Consider the following 24,635-nt stretch of genomic DNA (forward strand, 5'->3'; position numbering starts at 1 on the left):
AATGCAACCTATCAAGATAAAAACAAAATGTAACATTGGACATTAAAGAAATGGAGACATTATAAATAAAAATATACTATTTCTAATTTTCGATTTAGTATGTTTTCCTTTTTTATAAAATAATGACGGGAACGCAATTTATGTTGAATAAAAATAAATATAATATTGTATTAGCTTATATTTTATGCTTTTACATTATTTTATTGATAAATACAGCTTAGACCTAATATAATTTACAAGTTATGGCGGCGACATAATCTAATACTACGTAGTTAATCTATATAATATTATATCTAATATATTTACAGTATTTACTAATTTGTACAAAGTGACTAGATATAGTAATCGCGACTTTCATAATTCATAATTTAATACAAGCAATAGTAATGTTACAAGAAATCAATTTCGGCATGAAAAATAATCATCAAGAATAGGTTACGTTTGAAATATTTTTATTGCCAATTTATTTTGAAAAATAATTAACTATGAAAGTTAATTTTGTGAAAATTTTGAACAAATATATTGTACATTAATAAATTAATTTTGTCTCAAGTCGCGATTTAAATAACTTACATTTAAGGACGTTTGTGACAATTGTCTTTGCATAAGCTGGTAATAATTATAATAAGCATGCCATAGAGAAACAATTTACATCGATGAGGATCTTGCAAAAATACAAAGAGCTGGTAACTAGGGACTGTGGTCACATTACACTTGGTTCTTGCATTATGACAAGCAATAAAGTTCAAAACGTATTCACATACCGCCGGCCGTTTTAAAAGTAATTCGCAACGTACCCGGCTTCATAAATTCACCTTCCCCAGTCGTCTGGCGGACTGTTCCCTGAATGTAGCGGCGAAAACGCACTCCGGCGAGGTTCGACCACGTCACTGTCCTGTGATCCAATAATGGATTCAATAGAGAAACCGTTCCGAGATCTCTTAGTTCGAGTTTCTGTGGTTTCAGCGAGTCGGGGCGGTAAAGGCACAGGTCGTAGCGTCGTCGGCGGTGGACGTGGTAGTGACAGCAGCGGGGTGGGAGGTAGGTAACAGGGAAGAGGCAGAAGTGGTGCGTAGGCTTCTCTGGCCAGCATGGCGACGACCGCGTGCGCGTGTTGCAGCGACGGTGCGGGCCGCTTGTACCTTTTACGACGGCGCAAAAAACTTCCATTATCAAACATATCCTCCGCCAACGGGTCCAAAGTCCAATAGTTCCCTTTCCCCGGATTCCCCGGCTCACGGGGTATTTTTATAAAACAATCGTTCAAACTTAAATTGTGCCGAATTGAGTTCTGCCACGCGGGGAACTTCTCGCGGTAATACGGAAATCTCGTCATGATAAACTCACATATACCACTGAGCGTAAGCTTTTTGTGCGGCGATTGTAATATGGCCATGGTGATCAGCGCGATGTACGAGTACGGGGGTTTGATGAGCTGCGATGAGGACTTCTGCTTCGGTTTCTTTGGCGAGCTGGGTTTGTCCGGGCTGCAGGCGTCGTAGCGCTCAGAGTCGCTGGACTGCGGTGGGTGGTCGGGTGTGTCTTCGTCGACAGACACGTAGGTGTCATCGTGGTGATAGTCCTCACGGTCGTCACGCAAGTAGTGCGGGATGTAGAGCCTGGGAGGTGGCCGCAGGTCCAAAGGAAGCTCCCCTTCGATGATCATGTCACGGTACTGAGTGAGCTCACAGTCTTCCATGCTGTCATGGCAGCACAGGAGTAGTGCAGCGCGCGTCGCGGCCGAGACTGCAGCCGACGGCTCCCGGAGCTCCGCGCGGCCCCGACTCCCGCCTGCGGAGACTCCGCCCCCTGGCCCCCACACCACACGTTTACGTTTCAGTAAACACAACAATTGTCGTTATTATTGCTGCGGGTCGGGCTTTGTGCATGAATTTCAGGCCGTTGACTAATAATTGTTATTAGCGAGTATTGATTCTATTTTATTTGCTTATCGCGAGGTCGCTCAACTTTTCTCTGTACTTTTGTTAGTTAAAATGTTACAATACTACTGAAGTGTAAGACAAAATAAAGTTTAAAGTAAATTTTTTTTTATGTTCGTTTTTTTTCATATTAGTTAACATATTATATGTATAAACCTAATCATTTTATTCTAAATCTAGACAGATATTGTCTACAATAAGCATAACTTAGCATTTTTACATTATAATTATTAAGCAGTTAAATCAAAGTTGATCTAATAAATAGCTTTGTATCAACATGATTGCTTATCAATATATAAATAAAACTGAGCGTTGTATTCGAATAATATTAAAATATCTCAGGGCGTTTACGAAACGTAAAAAGATCCTTTAAGCGCTAAAGGAGTCTATTGAAAAAATCTCATAAAGAGAAATTCTTACACAGGTATCAAATAAAAGCTCAAAAAATATTCACTCAACGAATCGCTCCAACAATACGCGACTCTAGAAAACCCTCGTGTGTGTTTCCTACCAAAACATTTACCCCTCAGGCGTTAAAGGAAAAGCTACACGCGGGAAAGGGACAAAACACGTTAGGGAAAGAGATGCATGACGCGATTAGCCAATGGCAGCGTGGGCTCCGGTGGGCGGAGTTGTACAAAGCTGAAATGTCAGGGCGGAGCAGTAGATCCTATTATTGTCTGGCAAGGCAAATAATATTTTGCACAATGTACACATTGAGTATCGCACGCCGAGGGGGGGGAGGGGTTGCTAATTTATTCTCAACTTCGGTCGGGTTGTTTTTCAGCTTTGCGAGGCTGTTATTTAAATTGGAGGCTCCCAGCTATTTGTATGTTGCCGGTTGTAGGAATTGTACTGTAATGAAGGAATTTTGTAATTGTTTACCGTTCGAATTTCACGATCTTTCGTACCGCGGTTAAGTCGAGCAGGCTTGTTCGTATTCTATTGTTTCTTGGCTTTAGTTATATTAATATGATTCATAACTAAATTTGAAGCTCTGTCTTAAGCAACTAGAATTAAAACTTGTCTTAAAGTATTATTTAATTAGATTAATTATAATATTGTGTAGTGTATTTTAACTGTGTTTTTACATTAGATTTATGCGTTAAAGTTACATTTTTATTAATATTTTTGCTAACCCGACGTTTCAAAACCTTTCTAGATCTCGTTTTCTGGGGGACTGCAGATGCAATGAGTCAAGATAGTATTTTAGACAATTGTTTGTAAGGCATTAGATATCATACAGAAACAATATTTTAATAAAAAAAATAAGGGACGTGACGAGCCGGACGTTTAGCTGATGGTAATTGATACGCCCTGCTCTTATTCTTGAAAAACCCAAACATTCTCAGCGTAACTTTATGTGCGCTTGTCACCTTGAGACATAATATTGTATTAAGTCTCATTTGCCCAGTAATTTCACTAATAAGGAAGGTTATGTTAAAAGGTGGATTTTTCAGTAATAACTTTTAGGTATACATGATAATATATTTTTTTTTGTCTTTAGTCTTCTATTTTATGTTATTTAAATGCGTGGCTAATATCGCTTACCACACTAAAGATCGTTAAGAGCGAATTGCACATTTCGGCCACAGTCTGTTAATAAGGCACTTTAAGCTCTTCCGATTACTATTTCATTGTGTTATTTTTTTTTTTTGGTAATAAGTTAATAGGTATGTTTATTTAATGTATACTTCACTTGATTATGCCATTTAAATGATTTGTAAATTTCATAATAATCGCATGATGTATCTAATCTGACGATCTTAATAGGCCAGTGGTTAGTGACCCTGCCTAATGAGCTAGAGGTCCCGGGTTCGAATCCCGGGTAGATGCAAACATTTATATGATAAATATGAATGTTTTTTTCAGAGTCATGGATGTTTATATGTATTTATGTATTTTTAAGTAAGTATATCGTATTAAATATATCGTTGTATTGTACCCATAGTACAAGCTATGCCTAGTTTGGGGCAACATTTACCAGTGGGAGGCTCCTTTGCACAGGAAGCCGGCTAGATTACGGGTACCACAACGGCGCCTATTTCTGCCGTGAAGCAGTAATGTGTAAACATTACTGTGTTACGGTCTGAAGGGCGCCGTAGCTAGTGAAACTACCTGTCAAATTAGACTTAACATATTACGTCTCAATGTAGTGCCACTCTGAATTTTTGGGTTTCCCAAAAATCCTGAGCGGCACTGCATTGGAAAGGGTAGGGCATATCTCGTGTCGTCCCTTATTTTTAATTAAAAAAAACATAATTTGTGTAAAAGTGAGTCAATATTTATTTATCTGCCTTAACAGATAATGCATTTAGAATAAACTTTAATATTGTATTGATGTAGTTTTCACTGGTGGATTTAATCAACAAATAAAGTCCAATAAGCTTTTCTTGATGGTAGGTGATCACTTGTAACACCAGAGGAATAATAAGAGCGTTGCCGGCCTTTTAAAACGTCGAATAAACATACCTTCATATGATTTTTTTAATACATTTATTGCAGTAGCCTTTACAAATTTCATGAGTACAGTCTGCCAAACTACGTAAGTAGTTTGTCGGCAGCAGCTCTCGTGCAAAGATAATACTAACACTAATAACTATAATACTAACTTACAATAAAACTAAATTTACAGTATTAACCTAAAACTACTATTAAACCTATTGTACAGCATTAAACTTATTTCGTATTTGTAAATTAACACGGCATTGGAAAGTTAAAATAATAAATTAAATATTAAATAAACTTATATTAAATACATTTCATGGGCACAGTGATTTTTAGAGGAAACATCTTTTAGCAAATCCTGTGGCAGTTCGTTGGAAAACCGAAAACACATTGATACGTGGTGGGCTAGAATCAAATGTGTTGAGAGTCCACGGCTCTATCTATTAATAATGTTAACACGAGGAACAAACATAAACTTGTTATGCCTACTACTCGGTTGGGTCGAGTTAGTAAGTCTTTTGTTGGGCGATGTATATGCCTCAACAATATGATCCCAGAAAATGTACAAAACAAATATGTTACGAAATTTAAAAAAATTGTTATAAAACGTTTGTGTGGGAAAGGTTACTATAGCATAAACGATTTTCTTAATGACACCACAGACTAGGAATGAATCGAACACCCTCAGGCTCTTTAATTATAAATGTTTATTGTACAACATCACATTGTAAAGTAATTTTTATATAAAAAAAAGTCCGCTGAGATTCCTGCGCCCATTCTTCTCAGATCTGAGGCAGTCTTTTTTGAATGGTTGCTAGTTTTTGAGGTTCAATAAGTGATTATGAATCCTAATTTGAATAAAAATATTTGAATTTGAATTGCACTAACTACTAAGTTGAATTTGATAGACTTAATATAAGCACTTATGAAAGTTTTGCGGTAGGTAAGAAAACCTGTTGTACCTAGGACAGTTTTTTAGATATCTATTTTTATTGTTATTTGACGAACTATACTCAAACGATTTTTGCATATTTTGAAAGCTCAATTATTTGAGTATTCTCAACCAAAATATCAAATATGTATATTTCATACTTACAAGTGTTTAAATGTGACTACTTTGAATTTAAATTGTCAGTAGTTTCTTCAAAAAAAGTAAAATTCTATTTTCTAGTATATTCTGTACATGAATATACTAGAAAATAGAATTTTACATCGCGGGAGTTTTTCAAACCAGCCTTATGTCCTAGGTACACATAGTGCCAAGGTACAATTTCCCCTATATTTTTCCATACAAATTTCTCATTGATCTTAACCAAAGATTAATATTTATTTTAAATAATTTCAATCTGTGTGACACTTTTCAGCTTTTTTCAGATTTTTATTCTTACAAATACTAGGTTATTTCTAAACGTACCTACTTAAAACGGCTTAATCGAATAAGCCGCAAACAGAAGCCTAGTTTAATGCGGCAACAATAAGCGGAACTATTAAGAAAGTCTTACATTTGATGGTAATTGATACGCCCTACCTATGACAATGCAGTGCCGCACATGATTCTTGAAAAACCCCAAAAATTCTGAGCGGCACTACAATTGCGCTCGTCACCTTGAGACATAAAATTGAGAAATAAGATGTTAAGTCTCATTTACTCAGTAATTTCACTAGCTACGGCGCCCTTCCGACTGAAACACAATAATGTTTACACATTATTGCTTCAAGGCAGAAATAGGCGCCGTTGTGGTACCCACAATCTAGCCGGCATCCTGTGCAAAGGAGCCTACCACTAGTTTCTTGTATGTTAAATTAAATTTGTAAAAAACCCGCGACCCTTAGGGTTCCTTCGGAGCGCTTTTCCAACTGAACCAACTAGAAGAACTCGAACGAAGTCGCGGCTTCGAGTCCCGGTCTGTTCATAAATTATGATTACAAATTTAATAAATTAATCCGAGAAGTGAGGGATACAGATTGTTTATTTATTTTGTTCTGAAATGATATTATTGAAAATTGATTTATTTATGTTGATTTTGTATTTTTATTTTGAATTTATTTATTTATTATAACGGTTAAGTAGCTCATCATTATATCACCAGATTTTGAGAGACTTTGGCGTGGGGGTCACGCGTGTTAAGTGCTTCTTCTCATACAAGAAGTGCCCAACGTGTCTAAAGACGTTTACTGATAGTTTAAAATTTTACTGTTTTATTAAATTGATTATAAAACTGATAATAAAAAAAAATATTGAAGTAGGTGTTACTATGCGAAAATCCATAATTATCCAAATGATTTGAGTTTCGACACGTGTTCGTAGATTTTGGCGAGACAACACCTCCTGAGGATGCTTCGTGTAGAGGCGAAACACGTGTCGAATTGTTTAAAGACAAATATTGGCGGAATTAACACTAAAGAAAACTCAAATCATTTGGATTAATTGATCTGATAATTTTTATTTTTGTGTTAGTAATGTGATAATATATAATACTAGCTTTTACTCAACGTGAAGAGCGCAATAATTGTAGTGCCGCTGAGAATTCTTGGGGTTTTTCAAGAATCCTGAGCGGCATTGCATTGAAATGGACAGGGCGTATCAGCTGAACGTCCTGTTCGTCTCATCCCTTATTTTCAAACAAAAAAAAGGATATACTAGCCGCCCGTTTTCGTAGGACACCTACATCACAGTAGAAATTATTTATACTGTGCCTACGTCTTGTCCTACACGGCGCCGTAGCAGTTCAAATCGTAGTAAAGTAGCACCCACGTGAGGGTGATTAATATTTTGTTTTTTAAGGCTGGGGACCGAGCCGACGGCCTGGAGGAATCGAGCAGTGCTAGGTTACCTCTCTCGCACAAGATTGCCATAGTTTTAATTCAGAATTAGAAGCATTTTTAATTTATAGCAAACATAATACAATTTTCTTTATAAAACTATATCATGTTAAATAGTATTGGTGTACAATTAATAAAGTTTCGTACAATTTCTATCTAGATTGAATGATTAGCATGGCTCCCTATGCAAAATACCCCTAACTGTAAAAGTTAGGAGTATTTTGGTTATTTTCTTTCGCACTGTCTATAAAAATTGGAAATTTAAAGATAAAAATGAAATTTCTTCTCATATTCTGTAGATGTTAAGCTTTAAATAAACAGTCAAGAAATGATTTTGGTCACACTTATACAGCTCGGCTTCTATCAGCCGCGTACGGCGTCGTAAGAATCAGAATAATAACTTTAAATCACGTCTGCACACTTTAATCTTTGCGTGCATAATGATTACGTCAAATCAATGCAGGAACAATACAGGTCGCAACTTGTCGACAAGGAGTCGCGAACCATCCCTGTAAAGATCTGTTCCCCCGCTTTCCACGACGAACAGCGCTGTACGCGGCGGAACAGCGCCGAACGCTCTCTACAGCATTCGCATAATAAAAACACATTTATCCTCATTTTATGCTGGTTTGCCGCGAAAGCACAATGTACGCGGAAAGCTGAATCGACGCGTACACTTCTCCATACAAAATTGTTGTTTTCTATGGACAAAAGCTTAAAAGAGCTGAATAAGTGTGCGTAGTCCCTTATGCGCTATTTTGGCGATTTCTTGGGATAGCGGCCATATGTATAAAAGTTTTGTTTGAAAAAAAAAACAATTATTAACTCTAATTTTTAGATTACATTACGGTTAAGTAGTTCTCCCGTTTGTTCATTTAATGTCGCTGTTATAGCGTTACGCTATATAATACATATAACGGACAACTCGAAAGATTTTGTTGTATGCAAAAATTGCAAATGACAAATTTTAATAACCCTACTAATATTATAAATGAATGTAAGTTTGTATGTTACGCAATCTCGTCTAAGCCACTGAAACGATTTTGATGAAATTTAGTACAGAAATAGACTAGAACTTGGATAAGGACATAAGCTAACTTTTATCTTGAATAAGAGGTTTAGAGGGGTTGAAATAGGGGGTGGAAGTTTGTTGGAAGTTCGTCATTATCAAAGATGCCACCAGACTTTGTATTAAAAGGATGGAAAAACAAAATAAAATAGTTTATAAAAATTTATTAAAATAAGCAATTTATAGTTAGCCGCAGCAGTTTTTATGTGTATTATTTGCAAAGTATTCAAAAAAATAAAATTTATTGTCCAATTGAATTGAAATTGTCTCAATTCCACGCGGACGAAGTTGCGGGTAAAAGCTTGTTATCTATAAATCTCTTTTTGCCGTCGAATATAAATTAAAATAGTGTGATGATGTAATCTATATAGGTTTTATTTTCATAAAAGAGTGTGTGTGTGTGTAACTGAATATTTGCTGTGTGTTCTTCAAACGCAATTAAAAAATATTCTATGTTCAGTTACTTTGTTACGGTTTTTTTAAAGATTATTATATTACTTATACCTATATTTGAGGAAAACGTGAAAGCAATTGAATGCCACAAAAGCTATCAAGCCGAACAAAATAATAAAAGTTTCGTCCAGTGCTCGAATCAACAAACCGCGCGGTACAGACGCGAAGTAATCCGTCAAAGAAGTTGGAATCCGATCGCAAACATTTCTGTGCTGCAGATAAGCAAGGCGGAGGATAATCTAGTCTTTGTGGGATTATCAAAACTTGGCTTGGAGAAAACAGGCGGAAGTTTATAAACAAACTCTCGAGATAGTCTTGTACCAAACCCAAATAGATTATAATATATTGTGCAGATGTGGCATGTAGTCTGACATAAACGTAGGAAATAAATGTGACTTATAATCACTGTCACTGTCATGAGTGTCAATAAAGAATACACTGCACATCGGGAAGTGGGAAAGGCACTTTCAAGAGGTCATTCAATTTATGTAATAGTGACTCTTGCGGTTAATCCGACCAGATCACGTCACCAGACGTAGTCCTCCTGAAAACGTGATCTGGAAAGGCCTCGATAAGTCGGTTTAACGAAAATAATAATAAAAATGTAAAAATTACACGGGTTTTAATCCCTAAATTAATCAAAGAAAAATGTTTTTAAATATAGATTTTAGGGTTCCATGCCGTAAAAAATAAACTTACGTTGCCGGCCTTTCCGGCTACCCAGCCCTTTATCACAGAAGCTTTTGCAGGTATTAAGATTTAATTTAACATAAAATTAATCAGGCTTCTAAATCAAACTAACCAACACAAAAATTTTAACAAGAAAACAACCGACTTCAATAGCACTATCCCAAAACAATAGATAAAATATGCACTAAAAAGTACAAAAATAATTGCGTATTTTTATACAATCTACTTCTAGTTACGATTATTGTTATTGTTGGAATCGGTTTCCGCCGCGACCCGCTCTCGCCTCTCGCGTACTCACGACTCAAGCACATCTCACCTATAACTATGTATGTAGTTACAAACCTATCTTGGTTGACACTGACTCCAAAAATTACAATAATCGTAACTAGAATTGGATTAAATAATTTGATTGATTTGATTTTTTAGTGCACATTATATCTATTGTTTTGGAATAGTGTTTTTGAAGCCAGTTGTTTTTTTGTTAAAAAAAATATTTTATGATTTTTAGTGAATTTGAAGTACACTAACAATTAGTCTAAATATGTGTAGATATACTAAATTTTTCAATGCAGCAATGAATGTAAGTGCTTTAATTTCAATTTGCTTCTATTTGACTACAGACAGCTAAAATTTCTGTCACAGATCGCACCCTTACTGTAAGTCGTTAAGGCGTCCCATTGATCATCATAGTCGACTACGACAATTTGTGACACATGTGTTGGTAGATGATTTAAATATCCGGATAGCATAAAAAGATTCGGACGAGTTTCGTTAATTTGCCCCTAAGAATTGAAGAGTTCCGTTACTTTGTCATGGATTCCGTAATCAGAACCTAACCAAACTCTCACCAAACTATCTTTGAAGTATATCATTTCCAATAAAAAAAGAATCATCGAAATCGGTTAGCGGGATATTGAGTTATTCTTAAACTTATCACTTTGCGAAACGTATGTATAGCAAATTTAAGACTTTTATGGTTTTCTCATTGATTCCACCGTCAAAGCTGGACCAAATACAATGGGACACACGGGAAACCACACGGGAAGCACCAGCTTTCAAATAAAAAAAGAAAAAAGATCAGAACCTAACCAAACTCACCAAACTATCTTTGAAGTATATCATTTCCAATAAAAAAAGAATCATCGAAATCGGTTAGCGGGATATTGAGTTATTCTTAAACTTATCACTTTGCGAAACGTATGTATAGCAAATTTAAGACTTTTATGGTTTTCTCATTGATTCCACCGTCAAAGCTGGACCAAATACAATGGGACACACGGGAAACCACACGGGAAGCACCAGCTTTCAAATAAAAAAAGAATTATCAAAATCGGTTCACCCAGTCGAAAGTTTTGAGGTAACAAAAATAAAAAAAATACCGACGAATTGAGAACCTCCTCCTTTTTTAAAGTCGATTAAAAATGATATAGTTATTTGTTATAACTTATTTCAAAAATTGTAATCTACGAAATTTGGTTCCACCACCGAATACATTACGCTTTAGGTAGACACAAGAGGTCGGGATAGAAATCGTGTCTTAGAGCGTTCATATGAACTGGACAAATTACCTCTGTAGATTTATCAGCAGGTGAAATCAAATCAAATCAAAGATCATTCAGATAATTTACAGATCAACAATGACAAGCTACGTCATACACTTGCGATTTGTATGAATTTTGTATAATTAGTGTGCGTGAATTGCTCAAAATAGAGGTTAATTCTTTTTCGACGTTTTCACAGCTGTCACAGCATAAATCATCTAAGGAAAGAGACATGCTTTGTAAGGAAGGAGATGCTTACTATCCAATCCAAGAGATCCAAGGGAGGGCCTCGATTCGTACAACTGTTCCGTTTCGCCGTGGTAGACACGAATCCAGCAAGCCACAGCCAGCCCTCATGACTGAAGAGGTTCTAGGAGAAGAAATAGCGGAGTGTGAAGTCAGAAAATTCATGTTTTAATAATATTGATGGCAGTCTAGGTTTTTTTCCTGTTTAATTCCATTTCGTATGTTTCCTAGGTTAGTAATGTATATTTTTAAGTATGTATATAGTTTTAACTAGGCTTTGTTATTCGTAATTTCATTGATTTAAATATTATCTAAATAAAATACTTTTTACATGATTGTCACACTGCAATTTAACTCAATGTTACATTTTAATTATTTATACCAACATCTCAAGCTCAGAAAGCTTTTACAAATGATAATGCTTACTGGACAGGAGTTGAAAAAGTAATTCTAAAAGTTGTTTTTATTTTTTTTAGAGAAAACGAGAAACATCAGGAAATTACATTAAAAGATCTTTAAATAAATTAAATGTTTTTTTTCTTATTGTTTTGAATAGTGGGTGTTTTTCTTAGTATTTAATAGTCACTGACGTTACATTTTAGAAGCGTCTTGACTCTCACCACGTACTACGGAGTCCCCCCAGTTGGATCCTCGTCTGCCAAATACCAATCTATTTTTTTTTTGGGTTTTCGAATTCATATTATGTACCTACGTTTAATCGACACTTTATCCCTTTCAGGCATCGCTATTGTGATGCCTGAAAGGAGTAAGGGGCAGCGGTGATCTCATACTATCACCAGATTTGTTTGCCCTCCCGTTTCGAAAAAAAACCTGGATAGCAAAGCCGGCTTTAAGATAATATGTCTTAATCTCTATAGGGATTAAGTTCAGCCACAGTTGGAGTATTGCTCTCATCTCTGCACTATATTATCTAATTTATTATAGCGCCACCTAGTGTATAACGGAATAACGCGTTTATGTTTTAGCTGCCATCTAGCGAATATCATTGGTATCAGTACAAAATTGGAACGTGTAATATTAGTTGCAGCAACTGCTTATAGTGTGGTTCACTAGATGGCAGCTAAAACTAATTTATTATTAATTTACAAATAAGTATATACTTACCTACTAGGTTGTAACTATTTTGGCTACCATAATCTTAAAGTTTTAGTTTTGAATTATATTATACAGTACTAATAACATAATTTTTGATATATTATTATACACTCGAATTAATTAATCTAACTCTAGTTACGATTTTTATATTTTTGGAGTCAAATAAGTTAAAATTAAAGATATTTTTGCTTTTCTCATGGATAACAATGTCAGATCTGGACCGAATTGCCATGGACCACACAGGAAGCACCAGCTTTCAAATAAAAAAGGAATTATCAATATCGGTTCACCCAGTCGAAAATTCTGAAGTAACAGACATAAAAAAAACACCGACGAACTGAGAACCTCCTCCTTTTTTGAAGTCGGCAAAAAATAGTAGAAAATCTGATTTATTATAAACTGTAGGTAAAATATTATGTACCTATATTTAAATTTGTAGGTATGTAGATATTATGCCTATAGAGTTTCTATGCTAGATCGAATCAGAAACGAGGAGATCCGAAGACGAACCAAAGTCACCGACACCGGCAATCACGTACCGGAAGACGCAGTGTTGACAGACCCCCGCAAGATAGACCATGATCTGGTCAAATCGCCGGGATTGGTTGGATGAGGGCAGTGCAGGACCGATGGTCGTGGAGATCTTTTTAGGGGAGGCCTTTGTGTAATAGTGAGCGTCTTCAGGCTGATATGATGATATTATAAAGATGAGGAAAACCTAGGTATATAATGTAATAAATATTTTATTAATAAAATTAATAAATAAATGTTGATAATTTCTGTTAAAAATACTTCTGAATTCTTATTGAAGTGAAATTTCTTTTAAGACGTATGAAAGAAATTTTATAGCAATGCCGTCACGATTTTCGGTTACTCGCCATCTTGAATTTTATCAAAATATGTCAATATTGTGACGTAAAGTATTTTAACGTCTCAATAAAATAGCTTTTACTTAATACGGACTGTTAAAGCCTTATCTAGTAAAAGAAAAATTATGTCATAAAGAGGTTTCACTTCTTACTGGTACACACACATATTTTTTTTATTAAAATTATTATTTATTTAATGTACTTTATAAAATCTAATCGAACTGTATGTTTTAATGTCAAAATAACGGTTTTTACTTAATTGGTATTTTCATAGGTATTCTATTTATAATTAATTACAAAGATCTAATATTAAATTTAAGAGGAAAAAGAACGCTTAAAACCTAAACATATGATCGGATTTGGTGCAGCCGGACCATCGGACGGTCCGATGGGTGCTTCTCATCCATTGGTCCTGCGCCGTAGGGTCCAGACGGTAATAATAATAATAATTTTGAGCGATGTACAATGCAATCGAATATGGTCCGGTACCCGGTTCGATGGCAGAGCCGGACCAAATCCGATCATGTGTTTGGGTTATTATGATGGAATCGATGATAAGGTTCTGTACCCGAAGTACAATCAACGCGAGCCTTATTAGACTCCACCGTTTGTCTGTCAGCAGGCTGTATTTTACGGTATTATAGTACCTACTTGTACGTGTGTGTATAGCAAGGAGATCTTAGTCATATATTAGTTCTCATTGTTACACTGTTGGCCGAAAAGGTGGAATAGTATTTAAGCCTAATGCTCAATATTTTCTAAGATAATATTTCATAGAACTAATCTGTAATATGTATCAGCAATTACGTAGAATATAGAAAGAAGATTTATGTTTTATTACTAACCCACGTGTTACTAAAGTTACATTTTATAGTAAAATCCAAAACAGCGAAAAAAATATTTTGAAAGTACTTAGTGACTAGGGTTATAATTTGTAGGAGTAAGCGAATTCGACACGTACTTCCCGTACCAAATCCGACCATATGTTTGGGCTATTAAATTAACCCTAAATTGATCATCAGTAAGTTATTGACAAGGTTAAGCTTTCAAGTTTTTAGTTAAGTGGGAGGCTCCTTTGCACAGGATGCCGGCTAGATTATGGGGACTACAACGACGCCTCTTTCTGCCGTGAAGCAGTAATGAGTAAGAATTACTGTGTTTCGGTCTGAATGGCGCCGTAGCTAGTGAAATTACTGGGCAAATGAGACTTAACATCTTTTGTCTTAAGGTGGCAAGCGCAGTTGCAGTGCTGCTCAGAATTTTTGGGGTTTTTCAAGAATCCTGAGCGGCACTGCATTGTAATAGGCAGGGCGTATCAATTACCATCACCTGAACGTCCTGTTCGTCTCATCCCTTATTTTCATTAAAAAAAAACTATTGTACGAGTGCAGGTATAAGTATTTAAACTTTTAATATTGAGTTCTTTTCTAGGTACCTAAAACGCTAAAAAACGCAAACTACGTTGCGACTGCTTCAGTGATTTTTTATATACCTAGTATTTTTTTTAATACTGTTCAGAAGGGCCCGAGTTTTTGTCGTTATGGGTAGCAAGAAGCTACCAGTGTTTTTAGTTTCAAAAATAGAAGATTTTTATTGTTATGCTAATTAAATAAATAAAAACTAAAAAACACGCTCTTATTAGAAAACAACACTCAAAACTAGAAAATAATTTGAATTAAGTTAAAATAAGGAAAAGTGTAAATAACAAATAAAGATATTTAATGGAAAGAAGCATGGGTGCTTGATGTCGATTGGTCACATAATCTCTGCTCACCAAATTGAGGATCATGAAGTATTAAAGCGAGGTTTTCCCAACACTTTAGGTAAAAATTGCGCGAACGTTAGATTCGATAGGTACGCATGGACATGGGCGTCGGGCATGGCTGAGAACGAACCGAGCGATGCGGGTCAACGACCGCCGACCCAGAAGGACCGCGTAATATTTCTTAAAACTTACAGTTGTGCTAGAGTACGGAATTACTGTGATAATATTTTTTATGCATTTTTGAAGTAAATCTTTTTATCGACGTATGAGAGAAATGTTATATTACGTGCAAAATTATGATTTCAACATTATGGATATCGTATCCGAGATTCTCGAAGGTGCAGAGAATAATTTGGGATCATTTTTGAAATCCAAGATGGCCGCCGCACAAAATTATGATTTCAACAATATGGGTATCGTATCCGAGGTTCTCGAGGGTGCAGAGAACGAATTTGGGATCATTTTTGAAATCCAAGATGGCCGCCGCACAAAATTATGATTTCAACAATATGGGTATCGTATCCAAGGTTCTCGAGGGTGCAGAGAACGAATTTGGAATCATTTTTGAAATCCAAGATGGCCGCCGCACAAAATTATGATTTCAGCAATATGGATATCGTGTCCGAGGTTCTCGAGGGTGCAGAGAACGATTGTGTGATCATTTTTGAAATCCAAGATGGCCGCCGCACTTAATTATGATTTCAGCAATATGGATATCGTGTCCGAGGTTCTCGATGGTGCCGAGAACGATTCTGTGATAATTTTTGAATTCAAAGATGGCCGCCGCTCATAATTATGATTTCAGCAATTTGGATATCGTGTCCGAGGTTCTCGAGGGTGCAGAGAACGATTTTGGGATCATTTTTGGAATCCAAGATGGCCGCCGCGCAAAATTATGATTTCAGCAATATGGATATTGTGTCCGAGGTTCTCGAGGGTGCCGAGAACGATTCTGTGATCATATTCTGTGATCATATTGCTGTTTTACGGGGCGAACATCTCGGATTTCATAAAATATCCAAAACTCGTTCTGTACAACCATGGAGCAGATATCCATATTGCTGAAATCATAATTTTGTGCGGCGGCCATCTTGGATTTCAAAAATGATCACACAATCATTCTCTGCACCCTCGAGAACCTCGGACACGATATCCATATTGATGAAACCATAATTTTGTGCGGCGGCCCTCTTGGATTTATCTAACTTCTCTAAAGTACATATATACAAAAATCCCGCGTGGCATAATATTCAAAATAATATTACGTTAATTTTATTTTAGTACTTTCGGACTTACATTTACCTATATATTTCAACAAATACGCTGTCGCATCATCATTATTTTTTTACTATGATTCTCGCTTTGTACTTGTTTGCTAAAAATCTTACGTAATATGAGCCCGAGAGACACGAACACAGTACCTTCCTTGACAGTGGTCACGGGCGTTCTGCTGGCTTGAGCGAGCATGCAACCAAGGCGTCGCGTTTGGTTTATTACGAAAAAAATTAATATAAAATAATTCACAAAGCGTATTGATAAATCCCACAATGAAAACTTATAAATACTAATAAACTATCGAATAAAATAAGTTTTGTGTTTATAGCTATCATAGTTTTATGATAATATAAACAATTCAAATAAAAAAGGCTATTTAAAAAAAAAAAAATCTATCGAGATTTTCGTAATCGTGTTTTCGAAACAGCGATAATTTAGATAAAGAAATGAAGATCAACATGTCAAAAAATTGGAACCGTAGTATTTGTAGAAGTATTTTAAGTAGATTTTTAAAAATGTTACTTTTAGGACTATAGCGCCTTAAGCTAATTTTCATTTATTGCACGCCATAAAAATATGTAAACCCCGTTAAATTTCTTTCAGACCAAATATTTTATATTGCCTAGATGGTACCAATATTTCATTTTATGACTTTCATTTTAGCAATCTTTGCTAAGTCAAAAAAACTAACGTCGATCGGTAGTTTTTTATTTTTATTAAATATATTTTATTTTTATTTCAAATATAATATTGCTTACCCCAAACATAAATTACTTATTTATTGCTTTATGAATTTAATTAAAATATGATAAAGTAGATAAATAAATATATCATTCTCATTTACTGCAACAAAATATAATGACTAAGGTAGACAATAAAACGAATCACTGGTAGGAAAAAATCAAAAGTATAATTAAAATTAAATACTTTAGTATCAGAGTATGTTATAGTAGCATGTTTTTGCCAGCAATCAATGTTTGTCAACGTACATACTGTTTCAGGAATGCAGGAGAGATACATACAAAAGCCCAAGCGACTCTTATAGACCAAACACATGATCGGATTTGGTACGGCCAAATCATCGCACGTGGTCTGTTAGCGGACCATATTCGTTAGGAGATAGCATTGTCCATCGCACAAATTATACCCATAAACCAATCATCACTGTTGATTGGTGTCATGACTTTAAAATTCACCATTCAATGAAAAACTGTTGCTTAAACTTATCGAAACTCTCCCAGTCGACATCGAAAGTTTTACACTTTATGTTCTCACTGGCTGGAATCCTGTAGTATATCGACCAGGCCATAAAATCCAAAAAAAAATGTAGTATATCGCTGATTCAGTTAACTGGTTGCGACGTAAAAAATAAAGAGAAATGATTGTATATTATTCTAACAGTCATAATATATTTTGGATTTAGGTTGGATAATTTAATTACACTAAAACAAATTAGAACTGTGATATTTGGTAATAATGTGTTTCAGTAAAACAATATTTGGTAAGCATTAGTCCATGTTGACAACACAGATTAGCAAAAGTAAAATTATGCCTCTTAGTAAATTTAACTAAAAAGGATAATTTATTAATCTGAGGTTCGCATGCAAAAGTAATGTAAACAAAACCATATATGTATATTATTATTATTATACTCTTTGAACAAAACGTACCTACTATTATTCTGATGTGTGTATAAATTTATTTTGGAACTTAAAACGTTTTACTTTATGGACCTCTGTATGGAGTGGGTTGCATTTATATAATTCATTAACTCCATATGGAGTTAATTTATTTTATTTCGTACCTAAGTACCACCGTTTTTGATATATAAGGGTGTAAAAATTATTTTTTGGTGAGCTACTTAGGTGCTCCCATTGTTCCCTTTTCAAAATATCTTAAAATACACACCACACTTTCGGATACCTAATAATTTTGTAGCGCGGGATCTGTCCGTGTAGATATTAGCGCGCGCCTTGGACTTTGGCACAAAGAATTATGTTTCATATGGACTCTAAAAGTTGCGGAACGAAAATCCAGTTATAGAATTTATTTTGGTTATTGGCAAGGTCCTATTATATTATAATAACGCCCTATAGTTAACGTCGGGAAAAACTAGTAAAAACAGACAAATGTACCTCTTCTCTTCTATATCCTTCTTACCACTTTCGGTATTTCTTAGCTTTAAAAATATTTTAATGTCCCATAACCTTCCACAGATACTTACAATAACACTCGGGATCGATTTTGATTTTTTATTTAGCATTGTAACACCTCTTTTGTAGAGACACCGCGCTCAGACTTCCTTTGTTAAATTCATCACAGGTGCTGTCATAAAGCTACCGATTGAATGGCGGTAGATGTTTTGTTAAAAAAAAACAGGATTAAGGCACCCTCAGAGCCTTTGTCACAACCAATCACCACTGGGTATTAAGATAGCTGAGCATTAAAGTTAGTCAGCCGTGACTGTTTTTGTGACAACAACTCAAGAGTAACTCAATCTTTGAAATTAGTAAAGTATAAACTTATTAATGTACGTGGGACTCAGCTTTTTTTAACAAGCGACAGAATTTCCTTGACGAAAACACAGACGAACATTACAGTTTACGTTATGGCTTTTGTAATAAGTAATGTGTTGGCACTTGGCAACATTAATTATTGTATTGTTGTTTATTGTACATCAATGACTGTAGTAAATAGGATTAATATAGTTATTTAAGTATAGTTAAACATTCTATACAGCATATACGCCGTACATAGCGTACCTATCTATTCAACTCAAAGATCCATGGCTGAATATGACTTTTTCATTTAGCAGTCCGCAGTCAAAGCGCGCATGCGCGTTGGGTTTGACGTGTATTTGTTTTGTTATGAAGTTGACGTTTTATAAATACGACGACCGACCGGCAGTTTCTTTGACGTTTCGAAAGGTTATAGTGGTGTAAAATAGATTTGTAGATGAAAAATATTTTATTAGTTGAATGAAAAAACTTTATAAATTATAACAATGGAGAGAAACGAAAGAAAAGCAAATTCTCGTACACATTCAATTACCTTGGACCGCGACTCAAAGTTTTTGCTGCGAAAAGTTCTGATGGATTTTACGATTCTTCTAATTGGTATGTTTATTTAAAATATTTGAATAATTGCTTTAATACTCGAGTTAAGTTATGAAAAATAACTTGTCTTCATGTATTTTTTAAATAAATAAAATATTGTGTATTTCAGCACTACCTTTTTTGTTAAATCATATGTTATGTAGTTGTAACAGTTTTTAATAATGGTAAGTCATATTATTTTGTGTATAAAAAACTTGTAAACACAATATGATATAATATTTTAAATTGAATTGAGTATCACTAATATTACTCATATATCAATTAACCATAATTAATCCAAATTAAAAATCATAATTATTTTATTAAGTAATTTTTTATTAACTATAAAATAATATATTAAATGTGAAAGTATGTAAAGTATGCAATATGTTATATATTTTTTTATCAATAGAATATTCTTTCAAAATAAAAAGACAGTATTTAATTATTATGTTTGAAATGATTTGTATTAAACTACCGTGGAATTAGTTTTAGTAACCTAATTATTAATAAAAAGTAATTGATTATACATTACACAAATCACTTTTAGACTAATTAATTAGGTAAGTATTTATTCAAACCCCCTGGATATAAGATAAACTTATGCAATATTTGCAAATTCAATATGTACCAAAATTTTATGATTAATGTTTCATGCATTATCACAAATATTGCTTAGCTGCGAAAGTGTTGGTGACGAAATCTCCAGAGTCACATTAAATTATAAAAAGTTTCAAGAGAGATTAGGAACTTTTATTGTTTAAAACGGCTTTTCTCAAAACTCTCAAACTTGAGACAGGACATCACTGTGAACTCACTCACCCTGAAGAAGGACCTCCGAATGGTCTGACACTAGTTGGTACCAACTCCGACAAACAGTGAGTAAAGCCGTTCTAGACAAGTAAAACTCCAAAGATATACTTTCAATTTTATCTAACTATCTAAATAACTAACACTTAAACCTATTTTATTTACTTCAACAAATACTTAAAATAACTTATTTGTAATATTTATTCTCATAGGACACTTATAAAAGGCATTTATTTTCTCATAATTGATTCCTTTAGAATTCTTTTTGATGTCATTTCTAATATACTAGATACTACTGCCGCTTCGGAAACAAATGGTGCTCTGAGAGAGAAGAAGCGGCATAAGAAACTCTCCCAGCATTATTTTTTTGAGCTCTTTTCAATAAAAATATATGATATTGTACAGTAATTTCTATTGCTATAAAATAATCAAAATCTAGTCCCAGGCTGTCCGATCACTTAGATATTCAGTTGTGGAGTAATAGGATTTACGACAAAGCCAATTTTTTACAAAACATTTAAATTTATTTATAGATAAACCCTGAACAGTGGCTGGGACTTTATTATAAAAGTGTATACATTTACTTAGGCTTATTATCAAAGTTTAACAAATATTTCTTATTTATAATACTAGTTCATATTTCACCATATCATATTTTATAGGTGTATAATTATTATTTCATTTATTATTAATTGAGTCTCAGAATCTAGCAAATATTCGAAAATATAAACCATTGACCTGAGAAGAAAGTAGCAAGAAACAAACATATAACAAACCTTAGTAATTATACATTTAAACAGTATTTGCATTAGACGCCTGTACAATAGTAATAAACTACAATAATAATGATAAACTAAACAGTAATTTGTAACTAATGTGTAGTGTGAAAGGTCTGTTAGCGCATGTTGCCCAGTACACAGTGGGTGCATTGATTCAGTGGAGTGTATTGACATTGATGGTAATACTGGGAATTGAATGTTTGACACAAGTGTATTTAGGATATGAGTACAAGGTTTTTGGAAGGGACTTTGTGTGATTTAAAATGTGAGGATGAGATTTAATTAGGATTCCATGGTATAATTCCCACTGGGAACGTTGCATGTGTATATTCCGTTATGTGGGTAGATTTAATTAAGAGATACCGACAGGGCAATAAGTAAGTAACTGTAAGGGCTGTGAAGTGTAATTTTACGTTTCAGCTTCACTTTGGGTTATTTATCAGTTTTTGAATTAAATTCACAATTTTTCCAGGACAATAAGGTTACTCTAAAAATGCTATAACTAAAAAAGCTTTCAACAGTCAGGTAATTCTTTGGTTTTCCACGGCTACGGTGATAACTTAGGTTCAAGTGAACTGAACGCTTTTTTTTTGGCCACCTGTTCCTAAATAAAATTAAATAAAAACTCCTTATATATAGAACTCCGTATAAGTAGAACATGTTCGCGATTAATAGATGACACGAGTAGGAGGTGGTGTGTAGGGGGTTTAGTAGGACGCTTGGGGTTAGCACTTGTGAGTTACTAAATAGTAATAATAAAATAAAATTATTTGAATCTCTCTTTATTAATATAAAAAGCGGCCAAGTGCGAGTCGGACTTGCCCCGTTTCCGTAGCAGCAAGTAACATAATATAAAAGTTCTTTAATAATAATAATATTTCTGATTCTCTTTATGAGTGACTATATCTCTTATATATATACAGGGTGTCCCAATTTTTGTTATTTTTTAAAGTTAGTAATTCTGCATTCAAAGATTTTCTGGGAATCGAACCGACTGAAATGTAAAAAAAACACCCCTACTTTTATGATATGTAGATATGAGAAAGTAGTCAATTAAGTGGGTATTTTTCTGTAAATTAATTAATTAAATGCTCAAAATGTGATCCCTCCTGTCTTACGCAAATCGCCAATCTTTTAATGAGTCCGCTGCCTTTTGATTTTCTTATCATTTTATGGTGAATACTCGATATGATATGGCACAATTGTGTTTGTAACTCGCCCACATTCTCGTATCGCTTTTAAACTAAAAAAAACTATGCTATGAAGTATTTTAACTATGAAGTGGGTACTTATTAACGAATAATCAATGCTATCTATGGAATAGGCATAGGTCGTCGGCAATAAATAATTTTCTTGAAATTTGTCTCAAACATTTTACGTTGCTCCTTTCTTTTAAGATACTATGTTACTTAAGAAGAGTTATTAGATTTTAGCCTTTCTTTCGATTGGCATCATAAAAGTAGGGGTGTTTTTATTTACATTTAAGTCGGTTCGAGTCCCAGACGAGGCAAGTAATTTTTTGAAAATCTTTGAATGCAGAATTACTAACTTTTAAAAATAACATAAAGTCTTCTTTCAGTAAAATACCCTATCTACTATATTTAAGGTACTTTCCCTTCATGTCCCATGACTTTGGGACACCTGTATAAATAAATGTCATGTCATTAATGCTCTAGAAGTTACAAAAAATATGCAATAATAAACGTTAGAAAATAATTGTGTACAGACATACTAAAATAATCAAAAATTATGAATCAATCAATTTAAAAATACATAACTTTTTTTTTCTTTAACGTTGTTGAAACGCGAGATTATAGCTTTGTCCCTCAGTCTTCTCAAAATAGAAGTTTGTTTTAGGATGCACCATTCTCTTCAGCCCATAGACCATGTCGCAGCCGGATTAGACAGGGGCCGAATTACCAGGGGTCCACTGTCGTCTCTATTTATTTGGTCGTTCCACTGCGTTAGTGGTCTGCGTGGTCTATTTCCCTTGATTTTTCTACTAGAACCTCTTTCGGCAAGTCATTATATAGTAGCGCTCCCTCAAACTGTATAGTTTTCGTACCATAATTTGTCCTAGCTTTAGTTGAAATATATCTTTCGGCAAGTCATTATATAGTGGCGCTCCCTCAAACTGTATAGTTTTCGTACCATAATTTGTCCTAGGTTTAGTTCAAATATATCTTTCGGCAAGTCATTATATAGTAGCGCTCCCTCAAACTGCATAGTTTTCGTACCATAATTTGTTCTAGCTTTAGTTCAAATATATCTTTCGGCAAGTCATTATATAGTAGCGCTCCCTCAAACTGTATAGTTTTCGTACCATAATTTGTCCTAGCTTTAGTTCAAATATATCTTTCGGCAAGTCATTATATAGTAGCGCTCCCTCAAACTGTATAGTTTTCGTACCATAATTTGTCCTAGCTTAATAGTTAATTGTAGTTTATGTTTGTTTCCGTACCATGTTTATGTGATTTTGTCTTAAAAGTGATTTGTGTATATATGGAACTTAAGAGTATTTTCCTAACATATAACTGACATATTGATAGTTGATCAGTTTTCTAGTAATTTCACGCGTATTAAATGGATTACGGTTTCTCATGAAATGGTATCGCTATGATAATTATCGATCTTATCGTATTTTCACTTAGTCACAAAATAAACCTTTAATTTTAGATAGCATCGCAAGATAACATTTATTAGACAGCAATTTGATTTCGCCTTTTCTGAAGGTTTTCCTTTCGCTATCGATAGTATCAGATATAGATACCTAAAATAAATATTAATTTATTTTATTTATATTTAGTTTTACGTCGTATCACTTCCCTTGAACAGTATTCTTCTTAGCGCCCTGCCCATTACAATGTAGTAGTTACCGCTCAGGATTGTTGAAAAATCCTTAAATTTGAGCGGCATCGCGATTGAGTTCGTCACTTTGACACCAAACCAAATGTTTATTAGTTTTTTTCTTTAACCGATTCTACACGCGTTTCGGCTATATGTATCCGAGGCATCCTCACGAGATGTTGACTCGTCGAACTCTGGCGGGAACGCGAGTCGTTTGCGGAATTAAGACATAAGACAACGCATAAAAATTTGTATGATTATGGATTTCAGCAAAGTAACGCCCAATTCAATAAACTTTAGTTAATTTAATTTTGTGTGATATTTACTTAAATTTATTGGTACCAAAATTCATGGACGGTGCGGGACTCGAACCCGCACCGCTGGGGTTCTGTCCGAGCGCTCTGACCAACTGAGCCAACCGTCCGAGTAGCGCATCAACCGTAAATCTTTGTATGTCTAGTTCAACTCTCAGATTGTGGTTGATATATGACATAGTTATCATACGGATGTTAATATTCACGAAGCGGTTTTCACAGCGCTTCTCCCACGCTTACAACCATTCTGTTATTCACGATCAAAGAATGCCCTATTCTTTCTATTTCATAAATATGTCGCTCATTCGATCATATGTCAATGCCAACCACTTTGTCATAATTCACCAAGTAAATGGCGTTGCAGCACATTCACTTTTACTTGGTTTTACCAATCTCCTAGTACCTATACAATGATCCTACTAATATCTTGGCGTGCGTCATTGCAGAATGGGATGTCGCTATGCCAACTTAATGACTGACAGGCTTGCCTTGCATGTTTCAGTATGACAACTCTCTCTGTTATCCCTACTTAAAGATTTTATTGAGATTAAACCT

At 34.5% G+C, this 24,635-nt stretch overlaps 2 protein-coding genes and 1 non-coding gene across 3 annotated transcripts in view; 1 reads left to right on the forward strand and 2 right to left on the reverse strand.

Moving 5' to 3' along the window:
* Positions 1-222: 222 nt before the first annotated feature.
* On the reverse strand, positions 223-1,728 carry LOC126977996 (forkhead box protein D5-like). The gene has a single exon (XM_050826731.1). The coding sequence runs from the start codon at positions 1,697-1,699 to the stop codon at positions 812-814; it is 888 nt and encodes a 295-aa protein (XP_050682688.1). The 5' UTR covers positions 1,700-1,728; the 3' UTR covers positions 223-811.
* Positions 1,729-19,066: 17,338 nt separating this feature from the next.
* LOC126977994 (putative phosphatidate phosphatase) overlaps positions 19,067-24,635 on the forward strand; it is a 120,712-nt gene continuing 115,143 nt past the window's right edge. The window contains exon 1 of the mRNA XM_050826728.1: positions 19,067-19,351. Within this exon, the coding sequence (XP_050682685.1) occupies positions 19,240-19,351 (112 nt within the window). The 5' untranslated portion in view covers positions 19,067-19,239. The remainder of the gene's footprint in view (positions 19,352-24,635) is intronic.
* Positions 24,118-24,190, reverse strand: Trnas-aga (transfer RNA serine (anticodon AGA)). Its single transcript has one exon. It is a non-coding gene; the product is annotated as a tRNA-Ser (tRNA).

Source organism: Leptidea sinapis, chromosome 46, assembly GCF_905404315.1.
Source record: "Leptidea sinapis chromosome 46, ilLepSina1.1, whole genome shotgun sequence".
NCBI lineage: Eukaryota > Metazoa > Arthropoda > Insecta > Lepidoptera > Pieridae > Leptidea > Leptidea sinapis.

Excerpts from the sequence above, each read along its gene's own strand:
- LOC126977996 (XM_050826731.1), bottom strand. The coding sequence starts at position 1,699 with ATGGAAGACTGTGAGCTCACTCAGTACCGTGACATGATCATCGAAGGG.